Source organism: Telmatherina bonti (genome assembly GCF_933228915.1).
Source record: "Telmatherina bonti genome assembly, chromosome: 15".
Classification (NCBI taxonomy): Eukaryota; Metazoa; Chordata; class Actinopteri; order Atheriniformes; family Telmatherinidae; genus Telmatherina; species Telmatherina bonti.
In genome coordinates this window covers 9,874,542-9,889,888 of record NC_136613.1, presented here as the reverse complement: position 1 = coordinate 9,889,888, position 15,347 = coordinate 9,874,542, and the positions used below count along the sequence as shown (strand labels likewise).

Sequence of the window (15,347 nt, the reverse complement as noted above, 5' to 3'; positions counted from 1 at the left end):
AAAGGGGTTGTGCAGCTGCTCCCTGGGAAAGTTGGGTTGTTGAGGAAGCTGCCAGACACAACATCACTCAATTAACATGGAGACCTCAAACAACAAGGAAACCACACATGTCTGACACATTTCTATAGCCTACTGTACATTTTGTGGGTGGGAGTGTGTGTAGTTGCATATCTTCCTCTTCCATAGGCTGAACTGGGCTCAGACATGCATAAAGAGCAGCGCATGCAGCTGGTGCACAGTTCAACAAAATGACCACAAGTTCCTGTGTTCTCTGTTTGAAGACTCAGCAGCTAAGGTTTCCCAGAATATAATTTACATAAATATTATTTAACCATGTAATTTTTATTAATGCTAAGATCCAATGACACTCTTATACATATCTCCATACTTGTGAAGTATGGAGAAAAATATGTGAAGTATCGTATGAAGCTCTGCATATGTAAGAATCAGAAGACCTGAAGGATGAGAAATGCCTTTTCCAGCTCTTAGCTACTTTCATGAATAAAAAGTTGTGTAATAAAATCAAGCAGTCAATGCTCAGCAAGGAAAATAATATAGATTGGGAAGTAGATTCTTGAGTTTCTCTCTGTCTATCTACAGTTGTGCTCATATGTATTCATACCCTTTCAATAAAGAAAAGACTGTATTTACAACAGTTACTCAAATAACTGGAGACCTAAAAAAGGAACAATAACTAAAAATTTGCAAAAATATAATTTAGTAATATAAGACACTGTTTTTTTTCATTTAATTGAATTGAAGAAATAAAAAAAAAATTAAAAAAAATTTTTAAAAAAATTGGTCCTGGACAAATTAGAGCACTTTTCTGTTGAACAGTGGGACAAAATACCTGTCAACAGGTGCAGAAGTCTGACTGAGAGGAACAGAAAACACCTGACTGGAGCGGAAACATTAAAGGATTGTTCAACTAAATATTACTCTATGAGTGATGTAATATGCAATAAATTATCTTATTTGTTTGTTTTTTTTTAAAAAAAAATTAGCTATTGAACCAGAATTAGAAAACAATGTAATAATTTTCATAAAATTATTATTTATTATTGCTTTAGTCAATTTCAGCTTATTTTACAGGTAGCTGTTTTTTCCCTTCTTTAATGAAAGGGTATGAATGAATATGAGCACAAATCTATCTATCTATCTATCTATCTATCTATCTATCTATCTATCTATCTATCTATCTATCTATCTATCTATCTATCTATCTATCGTTATTATTATTAAAAATACGATTTGATTGTTTTTCTTTTTCTTTTTTTCTCTGTTATCGCGAGATGCTCTTCACATTTTTGTCCTTTCGCAGCCACTGTAGTTTGAAGTCACAATCCAGCATGGCGCTTCCCTTACGGAAAATGTCAACGCGTCTTTTTAGATTTATTCACAAGTATAGTTCGCAGGGAAGGTTTCTTTGCTCAGAGGTGTGTCCGGAAAACAAGGTATGTGCTGCCGGGACAGAAAAGCACTTTTATAAAGACTTGGTGGTTCGCTTTTAACGCTGTTTTGCTCGTGTTTTTCTGTGGACAGTCGGTCAGTAACAGCCTGCAGAGCAGAGAAGATGGACTTCAGTAACATATCAGCTCTAAATTATCTGATAATTATTCTTTTCAAGAGCCTGATCGGCAGTTTATAGCATTCTTTATTCCAGTTAATAGTTATACTTTTAGGGCACTCGTTATTTTTCTCTTTTACACCCAAATAAACGGTGTATTGATATTTTTGCATATACATTTTATACAAGTGTTTATTTAGCATGTGTTTATGATTAAACAGTGTGTGGTACACAGGATAAATGTTTCATAAATTGACATTGTAAAGGTAAATAAATGTTGACAGTGGTGTTCGATGGTAGACAAATTAAAGGTAAGGTGATATCGGAACGTGCAGAGTCTGCCGTGAGATGTTATTGTCATTGTCAACTTGTATTTAGTTACAACAAATCTATCCAATGCTTTTTTCTTATGTGGCTTCATGCAATGGTAAAACACTATTATTAAAAGTGGGGTATGTAACTATTTTATATTTGTTAGTTAATTAAAAAAATGTTGCCAGGGTGTTTCATATATAGTGACATATTCTTATTAATCCAGGTTATAACTGTTTATATTTAGAAGAAGAACTGTGGTTTTATTAGTTAAAACTGGCCCGTCTGCATTTTCAGGTGAACTTATCCTCATTTTTAAGCTGCACAATCTTGACATTCAAAGTTATACATTTCTTTCCTTATTTTCTTTGTTGGATCAACTGGTTTGTTGTAGAATTGTGAAATTATTTCAAAAGCATTAGATCATTTGTTGTTGTTTACATCTTTGTGTTTCTTACATTTTCAAAGGTTGTATTTCTATTTCTTTATTATTGGGGGGGAGGGGGCTTGGCTGCATGTCACAGGACTTTTATGTGGATTATTAGATGTGAATAAATTAACTGATGCAATAATCTAAAGTCATTTACAGAGGGGAGGGAAGAAGAGTATATAGTAATTATTTGAGTTCCTTCACGCCCTGCGATGGACTGGCGCCATTTCCAGGGCTTACCCCGCCTCTCGCACAAAGACTGCTGGGAAAGGGTCCACCTCCCCCCCGCGACCCTTAACTGGACTAAGCAGTTCGGATAATGAATGGTTCAGATACACTCACTATTAATCAACATTATCACGTATTTATTCGTCAAACTCATAATATGCAATCCATATTGTTACAGCCCAGCTCAAAAGGCTGCAACCAAGAAGGGAGGCAGGCACAAAAGTGGGTGTTTTTACAAAGAAAACTTTATAAAAGAAACATAATCAAAATAGGAAACTAACTAAAACAAAACCAAAGCAGCCTAAACCAAAGTAAACCAATTCCACGCCTGCACAAACCCAGGGTGCTCTCCTGCCAACAAACAATGAATGGGAAATTAACTGGCCATGGTCCCCCCACGTCACATCCAAGGACACGTGACAAGGACACGTAAATGCAAAAAATGTGTTTCCATTACACTTTTCTATATGTTTCTATATCAAAACATCCGAAAAACCACCTCATGATACTTTTAAACCTTCTTAACAATATTTGACTCTTTTTTTTTTCTTTTTTTTCTTTCTTTCTTTTTTTTTTTTTAAATGTAGGTGTTTCCATTTGCATTTTTTTTTTTTATTGTGATATTTAGTTTTTGTGCAATTGTAGGTGTAATGAAAACACACTTACTGATTTAAGGGACTGTCACCCTCATGAGCAGCTGTTGTAACTGCATAATACATTCAGGCACTTTGGTCAGCTTGAATAAAATGGAGTCTGAAAGTAAATCAAGGTCAAAGAAATAACCTCTACTTCTACTTCTTACTATCCTGGAGTAAATGCGCCTTTAGGCTCAACTAAATTGGACTGAATTGGCTTTTAAAAAGTGTTGACAGGTTTCAACAAAACTACAGCTGAACTGATGCTGGAGATTTGGAGGATACGTGACAAACTTATGGTCAGTTTTGCACTGAGAAAAAACACTATTGGCATGTTGAGTTCATGGCCTTGCTGTGGAGTCGGACCAGCAGCAGTGGCAGCATGCAAGAATTCATTTAAATATACTTTGGACATTTCAGTATTTCAAATAGTCATTCATTTTTTTAAGGTTAAAATTCCATTAAAGTGTGAATATTACTATTAATTTAAGAAAGTAAGAATGTGTAGCAAGTAGTAGCACTGCGGCGGGAAGTTTTGGTATTTACGACAGCTGGTTTCAGTTTGACAGCAGAAAGTGCTTTCAGAGGTTTAAAACCTCTACAGTAATTGTTACCTTAGGTGTCAGTTGCTTAGAAGGCAACGAGGGAAGTACAGATGAAAGCAAACACCCCAGCTAAGCCCTGGAGAAAAGGCATTCTGGGAAATGGAGGAAGTCATAAACTGACGTTGAACCAGAAGAGGCAGGTTGAAGGAGAATGTGACTGAACGTAAACACACTTTGACATGTCATCAGAGGAATTTAATGTCAAACTGGGATTTTATTGGACTCATCTGGTTTGTTTTGGTGCTTTTTTTTTTTTTTTTTTTTTTTTTTTTAGGTTTTTCTGTGCGTATTTAAAGAAAATGTCTTGTTTTGAGTGTCTTCAATGACACATCTCATCATCAACTGTTAAATCTTGACAGCTGATGCTTTTATTTCTGACTAAAACTTTTGTTCTTCTTAGTCTGGAGTTTAGTTAGTTAAGTTTAGTCTCCCAGTCTTACGCGCAAAATCATATCATGTGAAGTGCTCCTTCACTGAATTCAAGACACTTGTCATAAGTCAGCTTGAAGTTTTCTATCGTACTTCTGCTTTAGAGAAGCAAATAGGGTGTTAAGACAAACTCCCCTGGTATGTCCCCTGGTAGACATATGTTTAACTAGTTTGTGTCAGTTTGAACAAGAAAACCAAATATTGGACTGTTGTTTCATTCTGGTCCAGTTTAAAACCTCATTCTTCAGCCCAGAGCCCCTCTGCAGGTTGATGTATGAGCTGTTGTACAGTATGCATGTTCACTGCCGTCCTGTCTGCATTTTGTTAAGACAAAGTCTCTGGAGAGGCCCAAGAGGTGTGCGACATGAGGGGAGGAAAGGGCTGGAAGTGTGTGTGTTAAAGGGGAGGGGGGGGACTCGGAAAGCATCGCAGCAGTGCTTCATTACCAGCAATAACATCAAAAACGAAGTGTTGGTTTTCATTTGTTTTAATTTTCTCCAAATGCGGATGGTGGAGTGCAAACACCAGCTTACAATACTCTGAAGTGTGATTTACGTCAAACAAGAAGCTGTTCTGATGCTTTTTTGTTCCAAAACTTGATAAAACTTAGCAGACTTGCACAAGGATGACTTTTGTTTTTTTGTTTTCTGAAGAATTTTCAGCTTTTGTTTGCTTTATAAATGTCTTAATTGTAGTTTTACTTTTCATATGCTTATGGATCTAAGTACCAGGGTTGCCATTATTATATTACAGCAATAATTGCAATTAAAAAGACAGAAAGAAACTTAATTAGATGAAAAGGTGTAGTTGTTTTTAGAGTACTGGTGAGCTATTTGATAGAGTAAACTATTCTTACTACTTTTACTGCTCTTTTGGCATCATCTGCTACAGATTGTGACTATATTCCACTTTTGGTCAGGCATCAGATTGGTTTATATTAATCTTGGATGTCAATCTTGAAACTGGGATGTTTAGATTTCCTGTGCTGCATGGTTTGGTGTGCCCACATTGTGACTCCATTGTTTCTCTTGTCCTAATTGGTTTCATTGGTCTAACTTTAGATTGTGTACATGTTAAACTAAGTTTACATTCTCAGAAATCATCATAAAACATTTTGTGATGGGTGACATTTTATTCTTTATCTGTAATGCTCATCTCTAACCTTTATACCCTGTTGCTCATTGCACAAACAGCCCTTTTAAGAAGCGGGAAAAGTTATCACTGCAACTTATTGAAACTTGAGAAACCAGGGCTGTTGTAAATGTTACAAAAACATGAAATGGATGAGTTCTTTGGAGTTTTGTGCCATCTGGATAATAATCACAAATTTAAACCCTCGATACAAAGCAGGAACGTCGTAAATTCGTAGGCAAAATGGGATAAACTGCAACTTGTCCTACTGGTGCTGACAGGATGCTGGTCACAGCTGGTAAATGGTCTGTACAGTGATACAGGTCAGTTATTTGAATTATTCCTAATTTTCTTATAAACGTTGTCTTTTTTTCTAAATAAGCTCAGACTGAGCTACGGTTTTCAGAAACGAATATGACTACCATGATCTTGGCTTGTTGTCATGCCTTGAAGACTAGATTTTTTTTACACAATTGATCAAAGGAAGAACTGCTGGTTGGGGAGGTGGGTTTGGATCCCTGCCTTCATGACTATCTCTTCATCATATCTCCCAGCATTTTATCACAAATGGGGGGGGGAATCCCACAATTTTAAGACAAAGCTTCAGATTTATGATGCAATTAGTAAAAGTATTTAGTATGATGCAGGTTTTTTTTTCCATAATCAATAAATTTAAGATCAGAATAAAGTAGTATCAAATGTTTTTCATCTAATAATTTCATTGTGATAACACAACATTACCCTTTTTTTTAGATTACTTTCTCTTTGCCCACAGTGGATTTCAGTATATTTTTTAAATTTAGCTGAACTTTGTTTTTAAAAATGAAAATGAAGATTTACCACTAAATCAAATTTTTGGAAATCTTAAGATTCACATTTGTGTATTTTCCTCCAAACCCAGTCGCTGCTAATACTTTCATTGATAAAAAAAAAAAAAATCATATTGTTTCCAAACATTGCATTTGATATAAAGTCTTCCTTTTTTCCATTGTAGAAGTAAAATATTTGATCTCACAACCTTTTTGAGCCCACAGCTGTATATCAGCCATAAAGATGCCGATCCACTTCCAGCCATCCCTCGCCTGTGGTCCTGTTATTGGCTGATATCAGTCATGTCAGCTCTGGGCTGCAGGAAAGAGGAAGTGACTTCTAATTTGCCTCTCTGTTTTCCTCAACTCCAGATTCACTTACTCGGGTGTCAGCTAAAACCATTAGAGCAGCTCCTGCGCCGCATGGGAGAAGCCAGCGAGAGTGAGGAAACATGGCCTCTCCTTTGAGGATGTACATTAACTGCCCTATTTATTTTCAACTGTCAGAAAAATCGGCTAATTCACAGCAGTCCCTTCTGTGTAATTAGGTCTGTCGTAATCATTCTCCAGCCAAGGCTTTCACTCAGATGCTCTGCACATTGAGCCCTTTCTAAAAAACAAAAACAAAAAAAGCAGTCCCACATGTTGGATTATTCCTATTGAAAATTCATCTCACTAAGCTGAATTACAGAGCTGACTCATCAAAATGCAGCCCTACTGGTGCCTCCTGTGTTTTAGTTGTGTGTCTGATCCAGACACTTTTCTTTTATTGAAAACTTTTTTTTTTTTTTTTTTTAACATTTTAATTAAAACATACCAAGTATCTGCTATGAGCCTTTGAGCTGCACCCAAGTCAGCATTTTCTGCCCTTGCAGGAGGAAATGATTGCAGCAAAGGTGCTGGGTGTGGAGGCTTGACCTGAGTGTTACCATAATTACATATTGATGAATTTATGATGTGAGTGCTAGTTATTTTTTTTGCTGTGTTGCAACTTTTATGTGTCTTTTTAAGTATTATTAGCTTTCCTGTCAGTCATTTGTTTCCAGCAAGTAAAATAGAATTTAAGCATGTTTGTTGTCAGCGTTGGAGGAGAAGGAAGTGGTCTAATGAAACAATTTGAAACAGACCTATTTTGAGTTTGTTGAGTGAAGGACTGATATAAAAATTCAGCTAGTTTGAACTTTTTGATGTATACACAACTTCTCTTCATACAATCATGACTAAGAAGACGAGGAATTATTACTGAGTCAGATAGGACTACATCATTTAATTAGAGAAATAAAAAGGTAAAAAATTACCGTAACAATGGATTTGAATTGTCTTTAGTGAAACTCAGTCGTGGTATTGTGTTTATATTTGTGAATTATTCATGTATTAACATGGGGGTGGCAGTGGCTCAGGTGATAGAGCCTGTGACTGCTGAAATTGGTCAAGAGGTGGGTTTCCATTACACCTAGAATTGCACAAAAACTAAATATTGCAATAAAATAATGCCAATGGAAACACTTACATTTTGAAAAAAAAGTCTAAAAAATGGTTTTTCAGATGTTTTGATGTAGAAATATATCGCAAAATTTTAATGGAAACACTTTTTTTTCCACATCTACATGTCCCTGTATATGACATGGGGGCGGTTGTGTAGAGCTCATTTCTGGTAAAGATGGCGCGATGTGGAACAAACAACAGCGAATTTTAGATTTTTAGAAATGAAATGATGGAGAAAAGCTTTGAAAAGCTGTAGCAAATTCTCCACAGCAAGTAAAAAAAAACCCAAATAACGCTGCATGGCTACCTTGCATAAGCCGCAATCCTCGTTTCGTCAATCTGGCGAGATTCCACTTGTGAAAAAAGGTTCTGGAAACGCAGCTACTGAGAGGTGATTACAGGGGTCTGCCAGACGAGCTAAATCCAAGAAGGAGCATGAGTCCTAATGCAGTTCAGGGTGTTGATTTTACCCTCCTTGTTGAAGTTTCACTATTTTATACATTTTCGGACTTCTGTAAACCAAGCGGTCAACAGAAAATATTGACACCCTGGCTCACCCTCTCTCCGTACCAACAACAAACAAAATGCCACAGACAGATTCATTCATTCATTCATTCATTCATTTATTGATTCATTCATTATCCTAACCGCTTGATCCAATGAAGGGTTGCGGGGAAGCTGGAGCCTATCCCAGCAGTCTTTTGGTGAAAGGCAGGGTACACCTTGCACAGCTCGCCAGTCTATGACAGGGGACAGATACAGCGGTTCGAGCCCTGCTCCCCTACGCTGCTGCAGCCCCGAGCAGGTTTTTCTCTGAAGGCCAGTCCCAAGCCTTGGTAAATGTAGAGGGTTGTGTCTGGAAGGGCATCCGGTGTAAAACGTGCCAATTCACCTGTGCGATGTTTCGCTGTTGTGACCCCTCGAGAGAGACAAGCTGAAAGGGAACAACTCGTACATTAACATGAAATTATATCAAAATGTGTTGTTTGTGTCCTCATCACAGGCTTTGATGATATGGACATGCTGCCTTGTGCATGCTGAAGGTGGAGGATTAGATCGAAGTCAAGATTTGATGCAATCTCTTGGCTCGAATTGATGTCTTAATTAATATCACTATACAAATACAGCTGAATTGAGTTGAATTAAATTAAATTGAATTGAAGCTCAAGTTTCTAATACAATAGCAGTACATAGTAAGAACAAAGAAATGCAGACAACAGTTAGCACCGTCCTATTGAAGCGACATATGTGTGCATCCACAGAGATAAATGTTAAAACTACTGTCGGTTGGACGTCTTTTTTTCGATCCAACCTGTTTTGTGCGTTTAGTGAAAGGGATGGGACCAGCAGTAATCTATGGAAATTATATTTTAAAGATGTTTTTCAATGCAGTAATGTTTTCCTATCCTTTCTATATTTGTTCGTAAAGTGCAACTAAATCCAGAACATTAGTGATTTGGACAAGTCACAACATGTGTACTTGAGCTGAACAACCAAAACACCCAACGTCCAAAAGCGGTTTGTTGTCTTGAAGCTTACTGTAGGGAACTTGTTGTAGAGTTGCACCTTTATGACGTCTTTTTATAACTTTCACAGGATCTCTGTAACTCAGAAAAGCCAAGAAAATAATTTCATAACTTACAATAAGTTGTTGTTTTTGAGCTTTTGATGGTAACACACGGTCTTCTCTGTAGATATGCATGCAAATAGAGACCTGTAGATATGCATGGTTCGGTTCCATTTCTTTGAAATTTTGTCATGAAGGTGGATTTTTTAAGTTTAAATGTGGATAAGAAGTCTCTGTATGTTGAAGTAGTCTGTAATTATGTTCCAAAAGTCGTCGTAATATGGATGGGAGTGTCTCTTCATGCGAGGTTTGTCCTTGGCAGTAAGTGTCTTTCATGAATGTTGAATCTAATAATGTCAGCAGGTAACATGACACAAGTATTGAAACACTGTTAGTATGAGTCGCTTCCCATAAGCTAGAAGTCATTAAATGTTTAGTTTCTAATGAGCCAGATAACAGCTTCCTGCTTTAAGTAGGAGCCGCTCGTCTTGGTTATCTCCCCCAGGCTCTATTGAAGTGTGGTTCCTTCAGAAGCTGCAGCCTGTTAAGGCTGGAGGCCGGGGCTGCCTCCCCTGCCAAGTTATTTTTGGAGCACCGTCGGGCCCTGTCTGCGGGGAGTGCTGTTTTTGAAGGGCCTCCAGTCCCATTAATCAGCCGAGGGACCCCACGGCGCGAGTGGGCCCTGAGCCCTGTCCTGCCACACTGCAGCGTTCTGTTCCTGTACCCCTGCTCTCTGCACAGTGTGAAACTCAGAGGAACCTCATCAATCTCACCTGTCCCACACGTCAACCGCAGATTTAATCAAACGCTCCTTTAGGGCCTTCCCCTCTGCCGCTGCCCCTCCAACCCACTCACTAGGCGAAGAAGAGAAGAAAACAGCCAGAGTCCTAACTGGACTGTAGTCGCATTTTTTTTTTCCTTTCTATTTACAGCAATATATTCTGCACATTTTCACCACAGCTGCATTTCTTCTTCTTTTTCTTCTGTTTTTGGGAATGTGTGTCCACATGCATTCATGTATGGGTGTTTTCTTTGTGGTCATATGCACTTTGTTTCAAGCTGTGGTGCGTTCCAACATTGGCTAAACACACACACATACCTTTTAGGGATAAAGAGGGCGAATACAGTGAACCCTGTTTCCTGTTTGATACCTCACTGAAGTGCAGCTCTGTTGGTCGCCTGCTTAACAGGTCCCAAAGTGAGCAAAAGACAGAGATGAAGAAAGATCCTCAGGAATGGGGCAAGGAGTGTCAACGTGTATTTCAGCATGATGTTGGTGTTAATGGGATGCCTGGGGTTCCCAGGACAGCAGAGGAACACTGAGTCCTGTGTGTAAGACACCCAGCGGGGGGGCTGTGAATATCCTCCACCTGTGAGCCCATTGCTGCTCTCGGCAGACAAAGTCTGATCTGGACCTCTTTGCTGGCCCACAAAGAGCTGATGGTAAGTCACAGCGGGGTAAGCAGCGATTCTCCCAGTGGTAGATCTGTGTCGTGTTGAAATTGGCGCCGTAAAAAGGCAGCGACTGTCGTGCCCTCTCTTCAGCTCCTTGTTGAGAGAGATGTCAGTGGACCACTGCAGGACACCGAGGCTCTGATATGATGGATGAGCCCTGAAAAGCAGCACTGGAGCTGATCTGAAAAGAGAAATTCACTGTTTTGCAGAGTCTAACTCAACCAAAACCATGGCTGTGATTAATAACATTGGTTGGAGGCATACCATACTGTATGTCTGGAAAAGCTAAAATTACTCAATGATGTGAATTTTAGGTGTGTTAAATGTATTTTAACATCGCCAGTTGTTGTGTAGCTTTAACTGAGCATGTTGTTCAGAAAGACAAAAGATCCTTTCAAAGTTAAGCATGTAGTCAGAATGTGTGTGCTTTGTAAAAATGATAGTTCAAAGTACAAAAAATAATAAGACTGAATCTGATGCCATGTTATTTTTATGTGATAGAATTTTTTTTTTTCTTTCTGGATGATGAAATTTTTGTCCCACATAAAATGTGATAGTTGAAACCATCCAAATATATGGCCTCATAAATCTGCCAGTCAGAATTTACACCCAAACTTTGATCTTTTTTTAGCAAATTCAAGACCAAAGTTTATTTGTGTTTGAGCTTTTATCCCTTTACTTCTGGTATTTTTAAGAGAAATTCATGCCTTCCCAGCAGTGTGAGATTTTCTTTGTCTTACAAAAGGCTGAACATGACTTTAATTAAGCCTTTGATAAAATGAAGTGAATGAGGCCCAGCTTGACTCTTACTTTTCATTTTATTAATGCAACTTGTGTCTGATAGTTTTCTTTCTACCGCTGCTGATCCTTGATGGAAGCTGTCAGATTCTTATGAACAGACACCTTCACAGCTTCACTAATGTTGTTATAGGCAGGCTACGACACATGCGGACATACGTCTGTGTTTGCACACGACCTGTATCCCTATGGATATTACCACACACACCGACAAATGAACACGTATTCCCGGAAAGGTACTGCAAGTGTGAAAACATGGCCTATTAGTATATATAACCTTCTAGCTGTTGGCGTTAATGTCACACACACAGAACGTAATGCATTTAGCATATGGTAGACGTGGATAAAGAAGGCTTTCGTCACCTGTTCAATGGAGTAAGGGCACTGCACCGTTGCTTGGGAGTGTAATATGTGAGGAGGGAAATACCAGTTTAGTGTCTGCTATGTTAACATTAGCAGGCATTGATGTCTGAGTGAGCACAGAAGTGAAGACATTAGGGAACTGGACTAACTGGACCTTTGCTCTTTCATAAAATACAACTGGACAATGAAACAGCATGTTATCAGCTAGCAATGTGTTGGATATCTGAAGTCTTTTCATTTAGATCTGAAAATATAGGATATCTTTAGCTACATTTGTGGCCTATGCGGCTCAAAACATTATTTTCTGTCAACTGTCAGTAAGTCACATTCAAACCAGTTAGTTCATACTCTCATCTATGAAGACATTGGGTACTAAAAAACTGATTCTTAGATACTGCTCAATGGTAACTTTTGCATCTAGTTAGATATTAATTAACACGGGTATTGATACCTGAAGCCACTTTGGTTTATGGAAAGGACCGGCTGACTGTATCCATTTTCAACAGGCACAGCAGAAGGCACCCAACCCCCTGCAGCAGCTACCTGATGGACCTTAAAAACTGCAGAATCCTGTCATCTAAAGTAGTGTTCTGCTGACTCTGCAGTTTTTAGCTGTATTAGTTATGAACAAGAAGCTGAGTACAAGAAACTGGTCAATCAATTTGTTGGATGGTGTCGAAACAATCACCTCATCTTGAGCATGACTTAAACCAAAGAGATTGTTGTAGATTGGGAGTGGAACAAGAATAAGGAAAGCACTGTTTCCCTCTTTGGTTACGAGGTTAAGGAGGTAGTTCCTTAAAAAAATCCTCAGAGTTTAGCAGATCAAGGTTAGACTGGCAATGCAACTTCAAGGCCATCTGCATGGGAAGCACCATCAGAGCCAGATTTGAGGAGATTTAAAGAAACTAAACGAAATGATCATGGAGGTGGAGGCTTACTGGAACTGCTAGTGATGATTGTCTACAGAAGAATTCAAGTTACACTGTGCAGAAAGAAATGTAATTTAAAATCACCCCGGCTTTCTATAAGATAGTTTAGTCCTTACTATATTTGTCATTATTTTCTTGTTGTGATGTTAAAACCTGGTTATAAACATGAGTTTGAAGAGCTTGGGGGCATTTAATTTATTCTACAATAAATTTTAACAAGCTACAAGATATAATTTAACCCCCAAGACCTACGAGTATTTCCCAAGTAAATAACTTGCACTGTGTGGAAGTATGCTAGATAATAATATTTTATTACTGTTGGCTTTGCAGTGCAGTATTCATTACAAACATTAATTGCTTTACAACAATGCTGATGCTGTCTGCTCTATCATCATGCAGTAGATGATTTACTTCTTGTGTAAACTTTCTCCTCCAGGCACAAGTTTAAAGACACCTCACTGTGACCAAAACTAACATGGAGGTGTCTGGTGAAGGAGCGTCATGTGTGATACCCATGATTGCCCAGTGGCTAGTTAACTGCAGCGTTGACTCTTATTTGACACACAATTGGTTCAAATGACACCATTACCATGTCTGCATGGCTAATGGCCTCCCCTGGGGGACCCCGCAGAGGGGGAAACATGCGTTAGGCGTGTCGACTTGAGGTGAGAACACACATGAGCCAGGCTCTGGGCCCCGTCCGCACCCAAATCAATCTTGACACCTCTTAAGAGGCTCTCAGCATCAATGGCACTCCAGTGCAATTACCCCGTCATTAATGACATAAGCACCCAGTTCCTTCCTGCCTGTCTTACTGGGGAAAAAGCCGCTCCCTCAGGCCAGTAGATGGAGATGTTGTGGATCACATTGGCTTCAGAACAGTTGTTACTTGATCCTTCAGGGCTGAGAGATGTAGAAGCTAAGGGCCAAGCTGGTAAGAGAGAGCAGCAGCGTGGTGTTATCTGATCTCAGATGCTTTGCGGAGCCTGTACCTCAGTCAGATTGAATGTGATGTAGCTCAGCAAGCTGTCAAGATAACCCTTTTCTCAGCAGTGACCGAAGAGGATATCCTGTGAAAGCTTCAGGTTTTAATCATTAGTTATGATAACCTTAAGAAGTGCAGCTGGGGAACATATGATCGCCAGCCAGATTTAAGGCGATAACGCAGAGATCCCATGGGTTTTGTTGAAAGAAGTTTTAAAACGGGCTCCTCTGGAATGTCCAGAAGTTGCCATTAACTACCCATCAGTACACTCAAATCAAGCTTCATTTATGATCTTAGAGATGTTTCTAAAAAATTTTTACAGTAAATCCGACAAATCAGGTTTAAAAGTTGAAAGAAAATTTAACAACCTGTCATAATCACTTATGAAATATATAACTGAAAGCATAAACAGTATATGTCAGGGCAAGCAGGAGATTGTGTGCTGCTATTAAGTAGACCAGCAGTTTTCTGATTCATTCACATTGTTTTTGGCATAGTAGGAAATTCTGTTGGTGGGAGCTTGGACAACGTTTACCAACCCAGCGTTGTAGTTCTCTTTTTATTATAAGTTGTAAAATGGACCCATAACAAAATTGATTTTGTTCATAAAGATGCAAGCAAAATATTTGTTTTTTTTTCTATTATCTGGTGACTGGATATTGCACAGAGTTTTATGGTGGATGACCCGCTCCCTGTGCTCAGCTCCTTATCCACTGGAAGCCAATCAAACCAGTGAGTAAATCAGAAAAAAATTGTGAGTGAAACAGCAATTAAAGATGGATTATGAAAAAAAAAAACTTTGTGTTAAAAGTAAGGTTCCTTGATCTAAGCCTGAATTGGCTTCTGTTTCATTCACATCAGGATAGTCCGCTAGACTCGGCCCGATTGGGGACTCTGCTCAGTTTTAGGGGGTTGTATCCATGCGGACCAAAATTGCGTTCATGTTGCATTTTGGTCAAACAAGCCAAACCTTTACAATAATATATCCCCATTCTCACCAAAGGTGGCGCTGCACTAGCATTTAGCTAGAGCGACAAGACCCACATAAAGAAGAAAACTCCATTTCCTCCACTTGCAACCTAAACATGGAGACGAAACTATCGCTAGTTTGGGGGTTTTTAATTTTGTCTTATGCAAGTATGCTGCAGAAATACACAGCAACAATGGGCGCAGTATGAACAACAGATGAGGCAGAGGACTCTTACCACGATCTCTGTGTATTTACCCACAATGCAATACTGTCCCAAATTCAGGAAGTGACTAGTCAGCTTCCTGTATTTGGTCCCCTTGAAGCGGACCGAGACTGACATTTGTGGGTGGACCGAGTCCGCTTCTTTTATCCGAATCAGAATTTGTTTGGCGCATTCACATTTCCTCAAACAAAGTGGACTTTCCGAGCAAACGGAAAAGGATTTGAATCAAGTCGATTCAAAGAAAGTCCTGTTTGTCCACCACTACCCCTCCAGCCTTAAGACCAGTGCATACATAAGAACAAAGTTGCTTTAGTTCTCAAGCTGGCAAGAACAAAATTGTTTGGTTCTTGCAACCCTGGTTTGAGAGTTCTTGCAGCAGATTACATTTCACCCAGGCAGAACATTTTTCTCATGTTGGTTCAA

The 15,347-nt window shown here is 38.8% G+C and overlaps 1 protein-coding gene across 1 annotated transcript in view; it reads left to right on the top strand.

The window, feature by feature from the left end:
• Positions 1–1,342: 1,342 nt before the first annotated feature.
• wars2 (tryptophanyl tRNA synthetase 2, mitochondrial) overlaps positions 1,343–15,347 on the top strand; it is a 29,885-nt gene continuing 15,880 nt past the window's right edge. The window contains exon 1 of the mRNA XM_079254517.1: positions 1,343–1,454. Coding sequence (XP_079110643.1) covers positions 1,350–1,454 — 105 coding nt within the window. The 5' untranslated portion in view covers positions 1,343–1,349. The remainder of the gene's footprint in view (positions 1,455–15,347) is intronic.